The 23,602-nt window shown below is 42.1% G+C and overlaps 1 protein-coding gene across 2 annotated transcripts in view; it reads left to right on the top strand.

Moving 5' to 3' along the window:
- galnt9 (polypeptide N-acetylgalactosaminyltransferase 9) overlaps positions 1-23,602 on the top strand; it is a 73,432-nt gene that overhangs the window by 11,827 nt on the left and 38,003 nt on the right. For both annotated transcript variants that reach the window (XM_017452365.3, XM_017452366.3), the window contains 2 exons: positions 4,125-4,305; positions 15,657-15,823. In XM_017452365.3, the coding sequence (XP_017307854.1) occupies positions 4,125-4,305; positions 15,657-15,823 (348 nt within the window). The remainder of the gene's footprint in view (positions 1-4,124; positions 4,306-15,656; positions 15,824-23,602) is intronic.

Here is a 23,602-nt window from a genome sequence, read left to right as displayed (position 1 = left end):
GCCTATCCCAGGGAGCATCGAGCTCAAGGCGGGGAACACCCTGGATGGGGTGCAAATCCATCGCAGGGCACAATCTAATAATAACATTTACAAGAAATACCCAATTGCAGGGTAATAGAAGAATGAATAAATAAAAAAGTAGAATACTAACAGAATCTAATTTAAACACTAATTTATTTGAGTGTTTCGGGTTTGCACTTTCTTATTTTTTTCTTTTCTTCTACTGTCTTTATTATTTGTTTTTATTATATTTTTCTTTCATGTGCGCAGATTCGAGCCATAACTAAAGCAGATGCTCGTGAAGCCTGTGTGAAGCTGTCCTGCCTGGTGGCTGAAACTCATTTTCCTTTAATCAAATCCTAATTACAGAAGAGACAGAAATGCTGCAGCGGTGTGAGCATGGACCTGAAGGGCTCATCATAGTGCAGAAATCAGGCTGAATTCATCATGCGGATATAAACACAGTGCTGAAGTAACATCCAGCATGCTGAGTGGAACGTTCCTCTGTTCCTCTGTGGACGTGAATGAACACTGCAGAGGTTCTGAGGTTCCTGAATAAAGTTGTGGAGTACAGTATGGTGATTTTTCTGCTCAGAGATGTATGACTCAGCTTATCAGCTAATTAGTAGGTGTGTTAGCGCAGGAAATAATGCATGGTGCTGCACTCTGACCCTTCAGCACTGCAGGAGGTGTTCATTCAACCTGGCACACATTTACCTAGAGCTGATTGTGTAATTAGCAGAATACAGAATCATCACAAGAATCATCACAACAAGAATCATCACAATCAGAATCATCACAATCAGAATCATCACAACAAGAATCATCACAATCAGAATCATCACAACAAGAATCATCACAATCAGAATCATCACAGCAAGAATCAGAATACAGAATCATCAGAATCATCACAACAAGAATCATCACAAGAATCAGAATCATCACAGCAAGAATCAGAATCAGAATCATCACAGCCAGAATCAGAATCATCACAGCCAGAATCAGAATCAGAATCATCACAATCAGAATCATCACAACAAGAATCATCACAATCAGAATCATCACAACAAGAATCATCACAATCAGAATCATCACAAGAATCATCACAATCAGAATCATCACAATCAGAATCACAGCAAGAATCATCACAACAAGAATCATCACAATCAGAATCATCATAGCAAGAATCAGAATACAGAATCATCACAACAAGAATCAGAATCATCACAGCAAGAATCAGAATCAGAATCATCACAGCCAGAATCAGAATCATCACAACAAGAATCATCACAATCAGAATCATCACAACAAGAATCAGAATCATCACAACAAGAATCAGAATAATCACAAGAATCATGACAATCAGAATCATCACAATCAGAATCATCACAACAAGAATCATCACAATCAGAATCATTAAACAAGAATCAGAATCATCACAACAAGAATCAGAATCATCACAACAAGAATCATCACAGCAAGAATCAGAATACAGAATCATCACAACAAGAATCATCACAACAAGAATCATCACAATCAGAATCATCACAATCAGAATCATCACAACAAGAATCATCACAATCAGAATCATCACAACAAGAATCATCACAATCAGAATCATCACAGCAAGAATTAGAATACAGAATCATCAGAATCATCACAACAAGAATCATCACAAGAATCAGAATCATCACAGCAAGAATCAGAATCAGAATCATCACAGCCAGAATCAGAATCATCACAGCCAGAATCAGAATCAGAATCATCACAATCAGAATCATCACAACAAGAATCATCACAATCAGAATCATCACAACAAGAATCATCACAATCAGAATCATCACAAGAATCATCACAATCAGAATCATCACAATCAGAATCACAGCAAGAATCATCACAACAAGAATCATCACAATCAGAATCATCATAGCAAGAATCAGAATGCAGAATCATCACAACAAGAATCAGAATCATCACAGCAAGAATCAGAATCAGAATCATCACAGCCAGAATCAGAATCATCACAACAAGAATCATCACAATCAGAATCATCACAACAAGAATCAGAATCATCACAACAAGAATCAGAATAATCACAAGAATCATGACAATCAGAATCATCACAATCAGAATCATCACAACAAGAATCATCACAATCAGAATCATTAAACAAGAATCAGAATCATCACAACAAGAATCAGAATCATCACAACAAGAATCATCACAGCAAGAATCAGAATACAGAATCATCACAACAAGAATCATCACAACAAGAATCATCACAATCAGAATCATCTCTGATCATCACAATCAGAATAATCACAACAAGAATCAGAATACAGAATCATCACAACTTTAATCATGACAAGAATCATCACAAGAATCAGAATCATCATGATCAGAATAATCACAATCAGAATCATCACAATCAGAATCATCACAATCAGAATCATCACAAGAATCATCACAATCAGAATCATCACAACAAGAATCAGAATAATTAGAATCTGAATCATCACAATAAGAAATGCCAGAACCCAAATCAAAATCATCACAATAAGAATCAGAATAATCTCCATCCAAATCAGAATCATCACAAAAAGAATGGCCAGAATTAGAATAATCACAAAAAGAATCAGAATCATTTCAATCCAAATCAGTTATCAACACAAAAAGAATCAGTATCATTTCAATCCAAATCAGAATCATCTCAAAAAAATGTAATTCATTTCAATCCAAATCAGAATCATCTCAAAAAGAATCAGAATCATTTCAATCCAAATCAGAATAATCACAAATGTTTCTTTTTTCCCCACTCCTTATTTGAGCTCTTAAAGATGTATATGTATCTCAGCTAATATGTGTTGCATTAAAAAAGCGAGGCATGCAGTGCTGAACCAGCCAAAGGCAAGAAATCCAGGGTGAAAGAGTACAGGAAGATGGCTGGAAGGCACAAGCCCAAGGCCCCAGGCCCCACACCATACCCACCCACAACTAATCCCCACTGCACCAGACAGGGACTGGGATGCCACAGCCAAATGGAATCCTGAAGCGGGGGGGGGAATAATAATTCATTTTTAAATGTATTTAATTAGGTTTAATATTAATCCACGTTGTTACCTCTTCCTAATAATTAATCCTAGAATAATTTGTCCACTGCAATGGTTGACTTTTTTCCTTCATTTATCATCTGTGTTCGGGTTGGGAAAAGCTATTTTCCACGTTTAAGAATGATATATTGCTCACTGAGTCTGTAGTTTGTGCCTTTAAGTTGTCTGCCTTGCCTTGCCTCTGAGCCAGCTGTTTTTGTTTATAATTTTGCGAGGATCGTTCGTGGTCGAATGTTGTTGTTTTGAAATCTGATGCGGTGCACTGGGTGAAAGGTGATAGTCTGAACAGTTCTAGCTGGTAATTCGAGTCGTTTTATCATCAAGTCCTTGACTGATTTTTCGGGGTGGCCTGGCGCTTGTTCCGGGATGCCTGTGAAGACTAAATTGGCCCTCACGCTGCGCGTTTGCAAGTCCAGAATGTTCTCTTTCATGGTTTTGTTTTCTGCCACTCCGGAGGTGAGTTGAGTAGTAAGTGTGTGAACAGACTGCTTTAAAAATGATTTTCTTTAGTGAGAGTGTGTGTCTGTTCTTGGCTGAATTCTCCGCTGTGCCACAGTTCCTGGAATTCCTCGTGTATCCCTTCATTCAGTGCGATCCTGGCATCAAGTCCGGAAAGTTTCTTTTCAGTTGAGAGCAGAATGTCACTTATCCCTGTGCTGCACGGTGGTGTAGGTGACGTGGATGGTGTTATATTTGGGCTGGAGAGTGAATTGGGGCGGGGTCTCTTGGTGTTTGGAGTGGGGTTTACTTTATTTGTTGTTGTCCGGTTTGTCCCTGTTCATGGTGCAGCAGAATCTGCTGTAGTGCGCGTCGATATATTCCGCAAGGTGATCCAGGTCTCGTTGAGTCTCGCATTACGCAGCCATCTTACTCATCTCATGTTTATTCTTACTTTTAATGCTTGAAAATTAAGCACCTTCTGACCAATCAGAATCCAGAACTCAGCGGCGTTTTGGTGTGAGAGAGAGAAGAACGTTTGTCCTGAGTGTGATGTGCGTTATCTTCTGGGTGTAGGAGTGTCGAAGGCGATGGGGCTGCTGGAGGGGCCTGGAGGTCTCGGTCAAGGAGGAGCTGCAGCCACACTTGGGGGTGAAAGTCCAGAAGGCGGAGGCAAATACGAAGAGTACGGCTACAACGCCCAGCTCAGCGAGCGCATCTCCCTGGACAGGAACATTCCCGACTACAGGCCTAAAAAGTGAGTGTATCTTTCTCTCCTTTACTTCAGTTTACACGCCTGCATTAAACCTGCAGCAGAGTTCATCATCATCATCATCCCTCCACCGCATCAGTGAGAACGCAGACGCTCAGCTGTTAAATGTTTCATCAGCACACCAACACACAGTACACAAGTTTTGCAAAATTAAGAATATAAAAAAATTGTAAAAAGGTCAAATGTTTACTTTTAAATAGAAGTTTTGTGAAGCTTTGGCTCTTAAAAATTGCAAAAGGGTCATTTTAGATAATTAGATTATTAGAGATAATAATGTGTAATATTGTAGAAGTGCACAGCTGTGATCTCCGTCAGCTCCACTGTGGATATTTTACAGTGTAATAATAATAATAATAATAATAATAATCCCCAGTGTGGAATTAGTCTCCTCTTACACATTTACACAGGAGAAGTAATAAAACACAGAGTAGCAGTGTTGGGCGTGTGGCGTTACTCAAAAGACTACATTTATTACTCGTTACTCTTGTCAAAAGTGATATTATTACTTTAATTATTACTCCCTGCCAACAGTAATTCATTACACTACTCGTTATAGTACTTCTCCGTTACACCCCGCAAAACTGTCCCTTCTCCTCGTACTTCTGACTTCCCACGTGACGCCTCGTCGTGACTGTCCGGGTATCGCCGGTAACGTGGCAGTTTTTTAGATGTTTCAGGCGGTTCGATGTGTTTTACGCAGTGGAAAGAGTCTGCTGTGCAGGTGCCACTATCTGCACGCAATTTACATTTCACAACGATGTTTTTATCCTCTTTTATCCCAACAAAATTAAAGTAATGGCTATGATCCCAGCTGCTGAACGTAACGCTTCCAGCTTCCAAACAGTCTAGCTGCATGGCTGAGGAAAATCAGCGTTGGGGAAAAGTTGGCTTGTATTTGCTCATTTGTAAGTCACGTTGGATAAAAGCGTCTACTAAATGAATAAATGTAAACGTAAATGTAAAAATCAACCTGGGGATGTTACAAATTGTTGATTTGTAATCAGTAGGTTTGTGTGACGAGACAGGTAAAGGTGTAACGAGCTGTTTCCTCAGGGGTCACTGTAATATTCTTACTGAAACGTATGAGTCATTCGTTACACTACACTACTCCTCGTTCCTGGGGAAAGTAAGATTATTACTGTAACACACTACTGCCCAACATACTCTAACTGAGGAGGCTAAAGTAAGCGGAGAAATGTCTAATGTTTAAACACACACACACACACACAGCCACAACCTGAGAGAGCGTTCAGAAATAGACATTTATTTTGTCACACTGATGTCAGTACATTATATTGCATGAAAGGTAGAGCAGGATAATATTATGTGTCATTTTCCCCTTTTATTAACGTCATTGTAATCTTTTTCAGTTCAGTATTATTTTCACGCGAGCCGAGCGAAGTGAGGTTTGTGTTCGACGCTCCTGCCGTAACACTTGTCATTAGCGTAACTTTTTGGACTATTAATTAAGCACGCTTCGAGGTAGATATCAGGATAACACTAGGAGCAGCAGATTCTTCACGCCGGTGTTTTGTATGCCGATGTTGGAGACGGCGATATTCTGTCTCATGCCTATCAGTGACGCTTATTCTGTAACCCTGAGGGTTACCACGGTTACGCCGGGAACATACCGACTACACACAAAGTTTGAACTGGAGACAGTTGTATAGTATATTTCTGAACTGTCTCTGAGTGCAGACAGAACCGCGTCATTCATCTCAAATATTCTCTCTGGGCTTTACTTTCTGTGCTCTTTTTCTTCTTTTTCCATCTTCTCTCCATTCTAGCAGATCCAGATGGTCTCACGGATACACATTATCCAAGATCAGTGCTTACAGCAGGAGAGAGAGAGAGAGAGAGAGAGAGAGAGAGACAGGCCTAGAGAGAGACAGAGAGACAGAAAGAGAGAGAGAGAGACAGGCAGAAACAGACAGACAGAGAGAGACAGACAGACAGAGAGAGAGAGAGAGAGAAACAAAGAGAGAGTAAGAGAGAGAGACAGGCCTAGAGAGAGACAGAAAAAGAGCCAGGCAGTAAGCCAGACAGAGATCGACACACAGACACACAGAGAGAGAGAGAGAGAGAGAGAGAGAGAGAGAGAGGCAGATACAGACAGAAAGAGAGAGAGAGAAAGACAGACAGAAACAAACAGAGACAGACAGGCCAAGAAAGACAGAAAGAGAGACAGGCAGAAACAGACAGACAGGAAGAAAGAGACAGACAGTGAGGCAGACAGAGAGATACACAGACAGACAGAGAGAGACAGATACAGAGAGAGACACACAGACAGAGACAGACAGACAGACAGGCAGCGACAGACAAAGTCTTGGACTTTTCTATAGATTATCTCCCAGAGGAAATCATAATTGTGTTTGTGTGTGTGTGTGTGTGTGTGTGTGTGTGTGTGTGTGTGTGTGTGTGTGTGTGTGATGTATTTCCTGGCAGAAAAACGTACTGCTTGTATCCCAGATAAACACACGATTGTTTACGCCTCTGCGCACAAACATATGTTCCCCTAGATATCACATTTTTATTCCAAATCATTGCACGAGTGTCACATCTCTCACCACACACACACACACACACACACACACACACACACATGAATAAAAGCTGCATTAGTCATGTTTAAGATGTTATATAACCTCATCGATCTGATCTACAGCTAATACGTAGGTGCTGTATATACGGCGTAACTCATTAAAAGGTCAGACTGCTGTGTTTACTAGTCACTTGCTGGACTCTGTTACTTGCTGAGTTCCAGAGTAGGAATTCTGAATTGAGGGGGAATTTGGGTTTTTTTTTCCCTAGTTGAAGGTCGAGCTTGAGCTACTGTTATAGAAAACACCTTCTGAACAATCAGCATGTAATCTTTTTTTTTAATAAACATCTTATAACACAAGTGTGACTGTTCTACAGTAAACATATTTCCCTGCACCTTTATTATAATATTAATCCCCGTGTTGAGAGGTGTGCTGCTCTCCTGCTCTCACTCATAATGATTATAATATGTATTAATGAGTATAATATTTATAAAGCCCTGAACAAAGTCCTGAAAATGATCTTAAAGCTCTTTAAATATTTATTAAAAATGTGGTCCTGTTCGGGTATTCTCATAATGACCTTAAAGCAGCTTCAATATTTATGAACGGTTATAAATCCTCACATGTGAGTGGTTCAGGTGATTTAGAGACACAAGTACCCTTATCTAACATTCACTCATCCCTCATAAAGCTCTGCTGAAGCACACTAATTCCGCCTGGACTTCAGATTAATTATACTGTAATGAAAGTGTCACAGTTCATCATAAATCCATGTGGCGTAGTGAGTCATGATGACCTTTCATATTTATTAATGACAACAACAAGAAAAACAACAACAACAACACCACCACCAGTGATAATAATGATAATAATAATAATTAAAGCTGCAAGCAGTATTTTCAGGGGCCAAGCAGCCAGACTCGGCGAGCCGCACATTCACAGACGCACTACACATGTTACATAAGCAATCACAGGAGCCATAACGATAGGCAAAGGGATTCACTTATTTGCCCGTCATGGGAGAACGGTTCTGAGTATCAGAGTTCCTTTGATAACTTGTGTTAAGAGCAGCTTAGAAGTGACTGCTGGTGAACATGTAGTCTTTTAATGGGCCACGTTTCAGTCAGTATTTCATACTCGTTACGTCGTCTGACAAGAGAAACAGAAATATATGCAAATAAGAACAGCTTTATTGGGAATGCCAATACGACGCGATGATGACATTTAGAGACTTTCCATTGAAAGTTGTTGGAACAGCGGTCGTGTCACTCGCCCGGAGTGTGTAGACGTCACGGTGAAGACGAAGCAATGCCTGCGAATTGCAAATTGAATGAATGAATGAGATTTATTGCCAAGTATGTTTACATACATGAGGAATTTGTCTTGGCAACAGGAGCTTCCAGTGCAGAGTGGAAGAAATGGAATATCACACAATATATAAAAATAAAAAAGATGAAACAATAAAAATTAAATATAATACAATGCACATTATGTGTGTACAGATGTGCTATTTACAGATGTATAGTTATGTGCAAATGGAAGTATAGAATGTGCTGTGTATGTTATATAATATAATAATTATTTAAAAGGATTGAATTATTATTGCATTAAGTGGACAGTGAAGAGGCCCTGTTGGCAGTTTGAAGTGTTCAGGTGAGAGATGGCCTGAGGGAAAAAGCTGTTCTTGTGTCTGGCTGTTCTGCTGCTCAGTGCTCTGTAGCACCGACCAGAGGGCAATAGTTCAAAGAGAAAGTGGGCTGGGTGCGAAGGGTTCAAAGTGATGATCTTAGCCCTTTTTCTCACTCTGGAGGTGTAGAGTTCATGGAGGTTGGGCAAGGGGGCACCGATAATTTTCTCAGCAGTCCTGACTGTTTGTTGTAGTTTCCTTCTGTCAGATTTGGCGGCTGAACCAAACCAGACAGTTATAGAAGTACACTGGACAGACTCAATGATGCCTGAGTAGAACTGTATCAGCAGATCCTGTGGCAGGTTGAGCTTCTTTAGCTGGCGAAGGATGTATAACCTCTGCTGGGCCTTTTTCAAAATGGAGTCTATGTGAGCGTCCCACTTCAGGTCCTGAGAGTTGGTAGTGCCCAGGAACCTAAATGACTCCGCTGCTGGCACAGTGCTGTTCATGATGGTGAGTGGGGGGAGTGCAGGGGGTCCCTTCTGAAGTCTACTGTCACCTCCACTGTTTTGCGCATGTTCAGCTCAAGGTTGTTGTGACCGCACCTGGCAGCCAGCCGTTCAATCTCCCATCTGTTTACAGACTCGTCACCGTCGCAGATCAGGCAGATGACTGTGGTGTGATCTGTACACTTCAGGAGTTTAACGGAGTGCTCCTTCGCAATGCAGTCGTTTGTATACAGAGAGAAGAGCAGAGGAGACAGAACGCATCCCTGAGGAGCACCAGTGCTGAGAGTGAGGGTCCCGCATGTGAGCTTCTCCAGTCTCACTCAGTGTTGTCTGTCTGTCAGGAAGCCGGTGATCCCCTGACAGAGAGGGGTGGGAACAGAGTTGGGTCAGTTTGTTTGAGAGCAGTTCAAGAATAGGCAGAGTCCACAAATAGGATCCTTGCATATGTCCCTGGTCTGTCGAGGTGTTGTAGGATATAATGCAGTCCCATGTTGACTGCATCATCCATAGACCTGTTTGCTCTTTGCAGCAGGTCCAGTAGGGGTCCAGTGATGTCCGTCAGGTGGGCCAATACCAGTCTCTCAAATGACTTCATGACCACAGACGTGAGGCGACAGGTCTGTAGTCATTCAGACCAGTGCTTTTGGTTTTTTGGGGACTGGAATGATAGTGGAGCATTTGAAGCAGTTGGGAACTTCACACTGCTCCAGTAATCTGTTGAAGACCTGTGTGAAGATGGGGGCCAACTCATCAGCACAAGCTTTCAGACAGGCAGGTGAAACCCCATCTGTTTTTTAAAAACACGGCCCACGTCCTCCTCACAGACAAGAGATGCAGGTTGATTAGTAGGAGGGGGGAGAAGGGGGGCTGTAGGAGGTGTTGATGGCTGCGAGAAGTGTAGATCAGAGTGGGGGAGGGGTGTGAGACCAGGTTTTTCAAACCCGGTGTACACATTCACATTCAGTTCGTCAGCCAAATGCTGATTCTCAACGTAGCGGGGTGGTGGTGTCTTGTACTTGGTGATGCTTCTCCACACAGACAAAGGTTTGTTGGCCAAAAACTGGTTTCCCAGGTTTTCTGAGTAGCTCCTTTTAGCCACCCTGATCCCCTTTGTTAGTGTGTTCCTGGCCTTGTTGTACTAGACTTTATCCCCACTTCTGTAAGCATCCGCTTTGGCATGACGAAGCTTTCTGCGTTTAGCTGTAAACCATGGTTCATCATTATCGTATGATAAGAAATTTAGTCCAGCATGGCTGGAAAAGGCACCATATAAAAATTGGTTGTTTAAAAAAAAATATATTATTACAATCACGTTATAATCATATTATAAGCATGGTGCCTTAGTGGTTATCATGTTTGCCTCACACCTCCAGGGTTGGGGGTTCGATTCCCGTTGCCTTTGTGAGTGTGCGGAGCTTGCCTGGTCTCCCTGTGCTTCAGGGGTTTCGCCAGTTCAAAGACACATGTTGTAGGCTGATTGGCATCACAGTGTGTGAATGGGTGTGTGATTTTGCCTAGCGATGGGTTGGCACCCTGTCCAGTGTGTACCCTGCCTCGTGCCCTGCGTCCCCTGGGATAGGCTCCAGGCTCCCCTGTGTAGGATAAGTGTTACAGAAAATGGATGGATGGATGGATGGACACCTCTTGTATAGTCCTTGAAAACAAAAAAAAATTGCAATTGAAAAGTCCTTGAAAGTCCTGGATTTCATTATGAAGAATCTGTACAAACCCTGCAGTAGGTGGCGCAGTCACAAAATTTGTTGCATAACCTCAGGTCCTGCTAGTGAAGATGCCTACCAAGTTTTGTGTCAGTGTGCCCAGTTGTTGCTGAGAAACAGCCTCACTTCCTGTTAGGCAGCTTCGCTGTCAGATTCGTTGGGCCATTACAAGCAAACTGTTAAAATTATTAAAATTCCTTTCAATAACTTTTGTGAGACTTACTCTGAAGGGGATTTATGCCAAATTTGCTGATGCTTGGACAAAATTTATAGGAGGAGTAGCGAAAAAACCCAGTTTTTAACAAAATCCAAAATGGCGGAAAATATAATTAGGCAGAAATTGACCTCACTGAACTGGTCCCAACCCAGGGACTCCAGGGATGCCTGGCTTTTAAATTGTGGACACACAGTTCAAACGTCATGCCCATAAATGTACTTCCAAATTAGGCCCAAATTTGACCTGATGGTGGCGCTAGACTGTTGGCAGAACTTGGTCCAGATTTGGTCAGGATGTTGCTTAGACCCTCCCCAGTCAGTGTGCCAAATTTCACAACATTGTTCCAGACTTTTCTATGGGCTGCCGTAGACACTCTAGCCAGAAGAAAAAGCGGAATAATAATTATAAGAAGCAGAGAATAACAATGGGGTATCTACGCACCTTCGCTTTTTAGCCCCTAATAATAATAACGCGTAGTGTTCCGCAGTGCCGCTCCGACTCAACACCTTTCATATTTATTAACCATGTAAACATGAATCCTGAGTACAGTTCTGCATCCTGATTGGTCAGAAGGTGGTGAATAGTTTTCTAGAACAGCAGCTCTGACAGTAGCGCAGGTTTTTATACGTGATCGTTTCTATAGCAACAGCTCGTTCACAGCAACGCGTACAGCAGTCGCTCCACTGATAATAAACAGATGAGTAGAAATCGTTGAAGTGACATTTTCTCAACACGTTTATTTCATATTTGTGGAAGGAGTCAGAGGTAAAGCTGTAACTTTACGTTTATTCCAGTGTATAATCATAGGAAAATACAGTGCACACACTAGTGCTGTAGTTATGAATAAAATATTTTAAAATACATTATTATTTACTTTATATTGTTATTATTTAAATACATTTTTATATACTTTGTTGCTGTATTTTTGTTTGTTTATTTTACTCTTTTATTTCTTCCTCTGTTGTTACTTTGAGCTGCTACACTTATATAAAGTTGTTTTATTATTATTATTATGATTATTATTATTATGATTATGATTATTATTATTATTGCACCACGATACGAGACATTTTTGTACCAGCGTTAATTTTCTGTTAACTATTTTTGATCATTTGGATAAAATAAGAACTTGTGATAACTTTCTTTAGAAGTTCATTAGAAGTGTTTTCATTTCTCCACATTCCTGTATTCCTGTTCTTCTTCTTCTTCTTCTGCTTCTTCTTCTACTGTGCTTTTCCGGACAGAGATGAGTGATGTCATTGGAGGCGCTCCAGCCCTACAGGACGACCTTGTCCTCACCCTCCTGTAGACTCTCGTTTCTCTCTCAGTCACCCTGATGCAGCTCGTGTTCCTTGTTTTAGACGTGACGGTCACGTGACGGTCATGTGACTCGGCCACGCCCATCACCACTGCTTCGTATCAATGTTCAGACTTCGCTGTCATGTCTTTATCTTATCCGTGTGTGTGTGTGTGTGTGTGTGTATGTGTGTGTGTGTGTGAGCCACATTCCTGCAGATCTTAATGGATGTGATCTGTGCATGTGGCATCTGCGTCAACTGATCGAGTGCTGAGCGTGTGTTCTTGTGCTACAATGATTAGTGCTGTCCTTCACTCACTGCTTTTTCACTGTCAGCCACCTCCACTATATATCTCACACACACACACACACACACACACACACACACACACACATTCTACTGGCAGAGTATGATGCACAAATGCCACACACACACACAGCAGATGGTACACAGCATGAATTCTTACCGACTTTAGCTCTTCTGGCGCTATTTCTATTTCACACCAATGGCATCCTGATGCTCAGTGTGTGTGTTTGTGTGTGTGTGTGTGCTGGGACAGATAATGTGCTGCTTGCCTACATAAATAGTGTTAAAGCAAATCAAAGCCTATAGTGATTATTCAGAGCTACATGCGATCCTTAAAGCGGTTTATAAAATACTGAATAAAGCGATAAAATGACTTGTTACCGTGACAACAAAAGAAACGGCATGGACGTAACGAACTAGTAAACGAAGACCAGATCGGAGAACGTGCTTTTCATCCCACTGCCGATGCTACAGCCATCCCCGAGTCCAAGACAGCACAGTCGTCTGGGTGGGCGGGGCGTAAATCGTCTGTGTGGGCGGGGCGTACACCGATTAGCCCGTCATGTGTACGGTATGTGGAAGAGGGCGGATATCTCTTTCCTCCGAGTGTGTTACGCTGCCCTGTGATGCAGCACGAGCAGCAGTTCGATGAAAGGATGTGGCCATCGCTGCTATTTGAGAGGAGAAGCTGAGCAGATGATGATCCGAGGTAGCAGTTATATCATTATTTCTGCTCCTCGGTGCTCTCGGTCAGTAAGAACACGCTGTTTTGTGACAGTAATTATAAATGTGTGAATATATAGATGTGTGAGTGCGTTGACCCGCTCCAATTCGGATGCAGTCAGTGCCTGGCATTGTTCTGCGCAAAATAATTCAGCCAAGCGATGATGTCTCATAATGAAGTGAATGAGCACGAATAAATTACCTCTCTCTCTCTCGCTCTCTCTCGCTCTCTTCCGCTTTATTTCACTGCGCATCACATGTAATTACTGTTGTGCACACTCAACTGCACAGCAATGTCATCATATTATCTAGGAAATCCTGAAAAATGGGATGTATTTTTGCGCCGAGAGTGTCTTATGAGCGCTGTTGGTAATGCTGTGCGTTATTGCGTTCTACATCAGAATGCCTCGAGTGTGTGTTAAACAACATTGCCGTCCAAAAGTCTCCGAACTTTACCACAAGACAAGCCTGTACAGGTAAAACAAAACCAAGCACGAAACATCTGTTTACTTTAGATTTTAAACATTATTCTTTTAATATGTATTAAATAGTAAATATTCATTTTAACTTCAACTGTTTGTGTTGCCATTCAGAACAAGTTAGTTCCTGTTCTCACTTACGTTAAAGCAGCGATAAACAATCATTTCCTCACTAGCTCTATCCCCCCCCCCCCCCCCTCTCTCTCTCTCTCTCATTTTTACCAAGAAACCAGCAAACGTAAACTGACTGAATCCGACTCTCCTGTGCGTGCAGGTTCGTTACAGAGTAGAAATACTACAGGATGCTGCAAATTCACTCTCGTTATTTTCTTGGTGGATTGCATTTTAAATGTTCAGAATTCCCAGGAGTCGGAAATCAGGTTCCTGTCTGCACGGAACATTCCTTACACCTGAAATGGTGGAAACGCTCTGTCGTTTTTAAGGATTTTGAGAATGGAATCATTTGTTAAAATGTTAAATCCCTTTTCCGGATCCGAACGGACTCTGAGAATGTGGTAATTGGTGAAATCCCGGCGTGATGGCGTTATTGTGTGTTACTATAAAGCAACAGACTGTATAACAAGAGGAAGTTTATTTACCCTTACCGGTTTTTCCCCCCGTTATTTTGCCGTCGTCTTTCTTTTAACACTGCTGCTGATAAATGAAAGTTAGTGTGGGACTGAGATAAAGAAGCCTCGTTCATCACCAGGCTTATCAGCTCTGTTCTGTTCTTCTGTATTCGCCGTATTTCACTCTAAAACTCTCTCTAAACTGAAACACCGTCTCCATATTATTCCTTTAATTAGCTAAACACAAACAGGACCCACAGCCTCATTTACCCTCTTTAATCTTCACAAATAAACAAAAAAGACATTTGTTTACTGACCAGCAATTAGAGAAAAATAGAGGATTAAAGATCCCTGCTCCACAAATATGCTGTATAAGTGTTTTTTTTTAAACTGCACCTAATTATGGTTGTTCATTTATTACCTTTGATGTAGTGTGTTATATACGTAGCTTTTTGTGAATGTAAAAACATCTGCAAAGTTTGACAAATCGAAGCGCACGACAAACAGAGTTATCGACCCTTTTCTGAACAGCTGGGACGAGTTGTTAGTGATTCCAGACCTTACTTCCTGTACTAATGTGCATAGGTTCGTAACAAAAAGCCCCGCCTCCGGTCTCCATCACCTACTCGCTGACAGACGGAGCTGAAACCGGTTACGGTAGTGGGCGTTTCCTTTTCGAAACACACTGACAGCGGTAGACCAATCACAACACACTGGGACGTCTGACCAATCAGAGCAGAGTATGCTCTCTGAAAGGAGGAGTTTAGAGCGAATCATTTAGAATGAATCATTGAAGGAGTCGTTTGTGACACTGGGGGGAATGGTAACGCTGCAGTTGAAATTAGAAATTATGAGCATGTTAAAGTGTTTTTTGAACTCGGATGCACGTCAATCGGTCGTATGAGAGCTTTAAAGCAAAATTAGGCACGTTTCAAAACCATAACGGGTGCACTTTAACGAGAAATTATCAAAGACTTTTAGTATTTCTCAAGACATCCAGAAGAGTGTGTTCTGAGTGTGTCGTGCCGTTATAGGAAAATAATCAACAACAGGGTGGTGTGATGAGATGAGGTGGAGTTATCACCCTGTTATCACCCTGAAGCTGGTTATTTTCTTATAGCAGCACGTCCGTGAGCGTTTTATTCCTCTTACACCACAGCAGCGCACCAACATCAATTTATTCTCTCGTTCAGATGTAAACAGATATCTCTGTGATAAAAATGAAACAGTTAATTAAATATCTCTCTCTCTCGTACTGTATGTTCCTCTGCTGTTCCTCTGCTCAGTGCAAATACGTGTGTGTGTGTGTGTGTGTGTGTGTGTGTGTGTGTGTGTGTGTGCGTGCAGGTGTAAACAGCTGACGTACCCTGACGACCTGCCGCAGATCTCGGTGGTGTTCATCTTTGTGAATGAAGCTCTGTCGGTGATCCTGCGCTCCGTACACAGCGTGGTCAATCACACCCCTGCTCACCTGCTGAAGGAGATCATCCTGGTGGACGACAACAGCGACAGCGGTGAGACACCACCACAAAGTTCTGCTCAAACCACGCTCCGGCTCCGGAGTCAGCCATGTTAGCATGGGTCGAGAACTGTTTTTAAGAGGCATTTGTTTACTTAATGACCTCACTTCCCATCTACGCCTCCATGCACACGAAGCCCCGCCTCCTGGAATTTATGATCCGTGTGAGTTTGATAGCTAATTTTATATTATTAAAATCATAATTCAGTATAAACACGCCAAACTTTCACAAATAACTTCATCATCTTCATCATCCTCATCACCCTCATCATCTTCATCACCCTCATGTTCATCCTCTTCATCACCTTCATCATCTCCATTATCCTCATCATCTTCATCATCCTCATCATGTTCATCCTCTTCATCCTCTTTATCATCCTCATCATTTTCATTATCTTCATCATCTTCATCACCCTCATCACCTTCATCATCCTCATCATGTTCATCATCTTCATCATCTTCATCACCTTCATCATCTCCATTATCCTCATCATCTTCATCATGTTCACCCTCTTCATTATCCTCATAATCCTCATCATCTTCATCATCCTAATCACCTTCATCATCTCCATCATCCTCATCATCTTCATCACCTTCATCCTCTTCATCATCCTCATCACTTTGATCCTCTTCGTCATCCTCATAACCCTCATCATGTTCATCATCCTCATCATCTTCATTACCTTCATAATCTTCATCATCCTCATCATCTTCATCATCCTCATCATCTTCATTACCTTCATGATCTTCATCATCCTCATCACCCTCATCTTCATCATCCTCATCATGTTCATCATCCTCATCACCTTCATCATCCTCAGCACCTTCATCATCCTCATCATCCTCATCACCCTCATCATGTTCATCATCCTCATCACCTTCATCACCTTCATCATCCTCAGCACCTTCATCATCCTCATCACCCTCATCATCTTCATCATCCTCATCACTTTCATCACCATCACCATCATCATCCTCATCACTTTCATCACCCTCATCACCTTCATCACCATCACCATCATCATCCTCATCATCTTTAGGTTCAGGAGTGTTTCGGAGTGTTTAGCAGTGCTGGTTAGTGTGAAGTTGTAGGTGTTCTCCTGCAGTTTTAAGCTCGGTGTTTGTCCTAGTTCGTTGAGTTCCTGGTGTGTTTTCGTCCGTACTGACCTTGGCTTTACTGTTGTTGTTTTCTTTCTACTTTTTTAAAAGCTCTGTTTTGCCAGCTCGGGATAAAACTCCTGGATTTTCTCAGATAAACTAGTTTAAAGTGTGCACTAGAGACATTCCTCTACTGTGCATTAGAAATCCGTGATTCCCCTCCGGCCGTTTCTCTAATGAACGCAGATAAACGCGCTGTTGTTTTTGCTGATGCGCAGTCGGAGCCCTGAAGCGTCTTATTACTGTATTACAGACTCTGAGCTTTAAACCACACCACACACATTTACATACACACTCACACACCACACACACACTAACACACACCACACACATTTACATACACACTCACACACCACACACACACTAACACACACCTCACACATTTACATACACACTCACACACCACACACACACTAACACACACCTCACACATTTACATACACACTCACACACCACACACTCACTAACACACACCACACACATTTACATACACACTCACACACCACACACACACTAACACACACCTCACACATTTACATACACACTCACACACCACATACACACTAACACACACCACACACATTTACATACACACTCACACACCACATACACACTAACACACACCTCACACATTTACATACACACTCACACACCACATACACACTAACACACACCACACACATTTACATACACACTCACACACCACACACACACTAACACACACCACACACATTTACATACACACTCACACACCACACACTCACTAACACACACCACACACATTTACATACACACTCACACACCACACACACACTAACACACACCACACACATTTACATACACACTCACACACCACATACACACTAACACACACCTCACACATTTACATACACACTCACACACCACATACACACTAACACACACCTCACACATTTACATACACACTCACACACCACACACACACTAACACACACCACACACATTTACATACACTCTCACACACCACACACACACTAACACACACCACACACATTTACATACACACTCACACACCACACACACACTAACACACACCACACACATTTACATACACACTCACACACCACACACACACTAACACACACCACACACATTTACATACACACTCACACACCACACACTCACTAACACACACCACACACATTTACATACACACTCACACACCACATACACACTAACACACACCTCACACATTTACATACACACTCACACACCACATACACACTAACACACACCTCACACATTTACATACACACTCACACACCACACACACACTAACACACACCACACACATTTACATACACACTCACACACCACACACACACTAACACACACCACACACATTTACATACACACTCACACACCACACACACACTAACACACACCACACACATTTACATACACACTCACACACCACACACACACCTCACACATTTACATACACACTCACACACCACACACACACCTCACACATTTACATACACACTCACACACCACATACACACTAACACACACCACACACACACTAACACACACCACACACATTTACATACACACTCACACACCACACACACACTAACACACACCACACACATTTACATACACTCTCACACACCACACACACACTAACACACCCCACACACATTTACATACACACTCACACACCACACACACACTAACACACACCTCACACATTTACATACACTCTCACACACCACACACACACTAACACACACACACACATTTACATACACACTCACACACCACACACACACTAACACACACCACACACACACTAACACACACCACACACATTTACATACACACTCACACACCACACACACACTAACACACACCTCACACATTTACATACACTCTCACACACCACACACACACTAACACACACCACACACACACCATACACACACTAACACACACCTCACACATTTACATACACACTCACACACCACACACACACTAACACACACCTCACACATTTACATACACACTCACACACCACACACACACTAACACACACCTCACACATTTACATACACTCTCACACACCACACACACACTAACACACACCACACACATTTACATACACACTCACACACCACACACACACTAACACACACCTCACACATTTACATACACTCTCACACACCACACACACACTAACACACACACACACATTTACATACACACTCACACACCACACACACACTAACACACACCACACACACACTAACACACACCACACATATTTACATACACACTCACACACCACACACATACCATACACACACCTCACACATTTACATACACACTCACACACCACACACACACTAACACACACCACACACACACTAACACACACCACACACATTTACATACACTCTCACACACCACACACACACCATACACACACCACACACATTTACATACACACTCACACACCACACACACACCATACACACACCTCACACATTTACATACACTCTCACACACCACGCACACACTAACACACACCACACACATTTACATACACACTCACACACCACACACACACTAACACACACCACACACATTTACATACACACTCACACACCACACACACACCATACACACACCTCACACATTTACATACACTCTCACACACCACACACACACCATACACACACCTCACACATTTACATACACTCTCACACACCACACACACACTAACACACACCACACACATTTACATACACACTCACACACCACACACACACTAACACACACCACACACATTTACATACACACTCACACACCACACACACACTAACACACACACTAACACACACCACACACATTTACATACACACTCACACACCACACACACACTAACACACACACTAACACACACCACACACATTTACATACACACTCACACACCACACACACACTAACACACACCTCACACGTTTACATACACACTCACACACCACACACACACTAACACACACCACACACACACCATACACACACTAACACACACCTCACACATTTACATACACACTCATACACTAACACACACACTAACACACTCATACACTAACACACTAACACATCCACATTGCCACTTTATACCCTCACAGTGTGGAGGCACAGAACAGTTTTGGTTTGGTGTGTGTGTGTGTGTGTGTGTGTGTGTGTGTGTAGTGCAGAGGAAGAGTGAACCCGTAGGGCAGAATCCTCCAACACACTAATGCATTAAAAAAAAGGCAAAAATAAAAACAGGTCAACCTTTTGTCCTGCAGAGAATCACTGTTTGTGTTTTGTGTACAACGCTACCTCCCACACACACTACACAATACACACACTACACCCACACACTACACACTACACACACACATTCACACACATTACATGCTACACACACTTACATGTTTTTCTTTAGTTTTTTTGAGAATGATCAGTACTTGTGTAAATGGAGATAATTCATGTGAGCGTGTGGCCTTGTGACTGTAGCAGCATGTTCCACAGCGAGTATTCAAAATCACATGCTAATTAGAAAATGCTAATTCAGACATGTATTTGCAATTGCTGAACTGATGCAGTGGGTTTAACCTCGTCACATGATGTTCTCTAGCACTCTGACACGGTGTACCTCTAGAACATGGCTATGGCTAGTTGGCGTCCTGTCAGTGTATAAATGATGGTACGTGGTGTTCTAGCCTGCACAGCTCACAGAAACATTTATACTAGAGAGAAGTTTGTGAAAAGTTCAAGACGTTTTAGTGTTTTACGATGACTACACGGAGGACGTCGTCGGGGCGCTGAAAGCTGAGGCGCTGCACAAACAGCCATGTTTATAATCCCAATAAAGTTATCAACTCCTCGGTAAAAACATGACATGGATATCTAGCGTTAGTGAGCGAGTTTCTGGACGTATGAATGAAAGATGAAATGGACGTCGCACGGAATATCAGAGCTCCTCTGACCAGAACCTTCCACGACCGTCTTCTGTCAGCACGGAAAGGTGTCCGGGTCGATGGCGTGCGCTTTATAAACTCTTTTCCCATTCCGACATGCCGAAGCACAACGCCACGTTTTAGAAAAGAAAAAATGAAACCTCAGTATTGGGATATTTCTGGAGTCTGGGATACGCTGGCACGCACTCCTCCATCCTGAGAGATTTTCTGCTGACGGACGTTTCAGCTCCTCGCCGCTGTTCATATTCAGCCCTGCTGCCTTGACATTCTCTTTGTGCTGAGATCTGACCTTTCCAGCGTCCGTGAAATGACACAGGGATCGCTGATCTTTCCACTGAAGCTTAATAATGCTACATACAGCGTGTCTCCACGCTAACCTCACTAACCAAACATACACACTTTTGGCTTTTTGAACACAATCTGCATCATTTCCCTGCTCCCTCACTGAGATTAGCCAAAAAAATAGGAACAGCAGGGTCAAACTTGCCACGTATTCGCATCATTATTGGGGACATTTGGTTGCTATAAAGAGACACACACACACACACACACACACACGGCTCAGTGGAGAGCATCGTACTCGGTTTGTCTGAATAATACGCGTCCTTGAAACAGAATTAATATGTGAAGAGCGGCTGTAAAAGATGTTAATAGATTTAGAATCAGATGAAGAGGCGGTTTACAGCCTGGACTTTTATCTGTAAATCTTTAGAGCTCTGAGGCTCAGGACCACTCTGTAACCGAGCTCTGGTGGAACAGGAAGTTCTAATGAGATTAGAGGAAGGACACTGTTTTTCATCTTTGTTCAAACACACACTCACACACAGACACACACGTACCCTTGAGGACGCAGGCACTCAGCAGTTGCATCAGTTGTTATTACAGGGCCATATGTTGCCTTCAGGGCTGTATGTGACGTGTCGTATATCACGTTTCAGCTGCAGATGTACACATGCGGAAACTCTTCCCTGCGTCCAACAGATCATCTCTCTTCATTCCTCACACTGAAATAACCCGTTTATCAAAATGTAAACAGTCTCCTGACTCTAAGGCACGGTTTTATATTGCAGCTACTTCTCGTCTCTTCACTTCCTCGTTTGCAGACTCGTTTCTTATTTCTCATTTCGTATTTTTACTTCATCTAAACCGACACTGTGCTCATTTACTTGTGCTGAGAAATTATACTCAAGCGGAGGTGCAGCTGATGCAAGTAATGTACAGCTAATGTGTCAAAGCATTTAAAAATAAATGAACTCAAGCGAAAGTAAAAACGTTGCTATTTTTAAAGGTGCGGTAAGTAAGATTCGTCTTTTTTTAATATTTCAAGCTCTCTAAGGGTTACCTGGGTTTCATTTTTTATTACAATTTTTCTTGCTTCTTGAGCAATTCTCGCCCATGTGCACAAAGCTCCACCCCCAGGATCTACAGTGCCCCCTAGAGTATCATGTCTATAAAATAACTGACACAAACAAGCATTCTGGCCCAGAAATCAGTTTCTAAACAGATTTTCTTAGCCACTTAATACACTTTTGCAAACGCCACGGGCTTAATCCGTTGTTTTTCATTGTGTTGTACATATCTTCCAGGTTATTTTTACACGTAAGGAATTTTTTAAAAATTACTATTGCACCTTTAAGTGTACTCAAGTATTAACTAACTGACAGATTTACTCTCCGTTATGTTTTCATGTTATTATTTATTTATTCATTTATTTTAAATGGTTATAGTTTCGTTTTAAAGCAACGACACAGTTTTATCCGAAAACATCACTCTCTGTCTGTGTGAGTTCGCAATATTTACCATTAGCTAGAATTCCCCTCATGTTAGCTACAGGAATCCATGCTAGTCGAACCTGGTGTTAGCAAAGAACACATGCTAGCTTGGATAAATATATACAGTTCATGTTAGTAAATCAGTCTAACTTAACAATGCTTTTCAGATTAGATAGGATTAGATTAGATTAGAGTTCATATCTTCTAATGTGGAGAAGGAGACTCCTAGTTTTATTAGTGTTTGTTTACTCCTGCGTACAGAACATTTTACTAAGGTAGGCCTGGGGCGCTCATCCTCAACTTCAGCACCGCAGTCTGATGGATTACCCATCTACACACACAGACACACACACACACGGATAGCTAGAGCGCTAAGTACACTGTGTAGCATGTATTCTTATGCATAAAAAAAGCTCTGGAAGCTCTGATAGCAGGTGGAGTAGGAAACTCGTTTCAGTATCAGTACTGATGAGAACCAAAAAAACATCGCAGTCATCAGTACTCAGCCTGAAAAAAAGTGTGTACTCAACCCCGCTAGTGTAATACTGCAGGTGTTCCATTCAACACTTAAAATGGAACACCAGGTCACTCATCAATCACAACCAGCATCTCGAATGTTCCCTCATTCCCCAGTCTGATCCTCAGCCTCCGTCGCCGCTCCGTCTGTACCGAGCGCTCTGAGCTGCTGTAGTCCTGCTGTGATGGATGGGTGTTTGCTTTCTTCCCTGTTACGCATTGTTGAGGCGGTATAAATTGTTTCTGCCTCATAATTCTTTATTCTGATCGCTCTGACTCTGAAGCGAGGCTGGAAATCCTGCAGCCCCCTGA

This window comes from Ictalurus punctatus, chromosome 22 (genome assembly GCF_001660625.3).
Source record: "Ictalurus punctatus breed USDA103 chromosome 22, Coco_2.0, whole genome shotgun sequence".
Classification (NCBI taxonomy): Eukaryota; Metazoa; Chordata; class Actinopteri; order Siluriformes; family Ictaluridae; genus Ictalurus; species Ictalurus punctatus.
The sequence above is the reverse complement of the archived record's forward strand: the minus strand, read 5'-3'. Positions and strand labels throughout refer to the sequence as shown.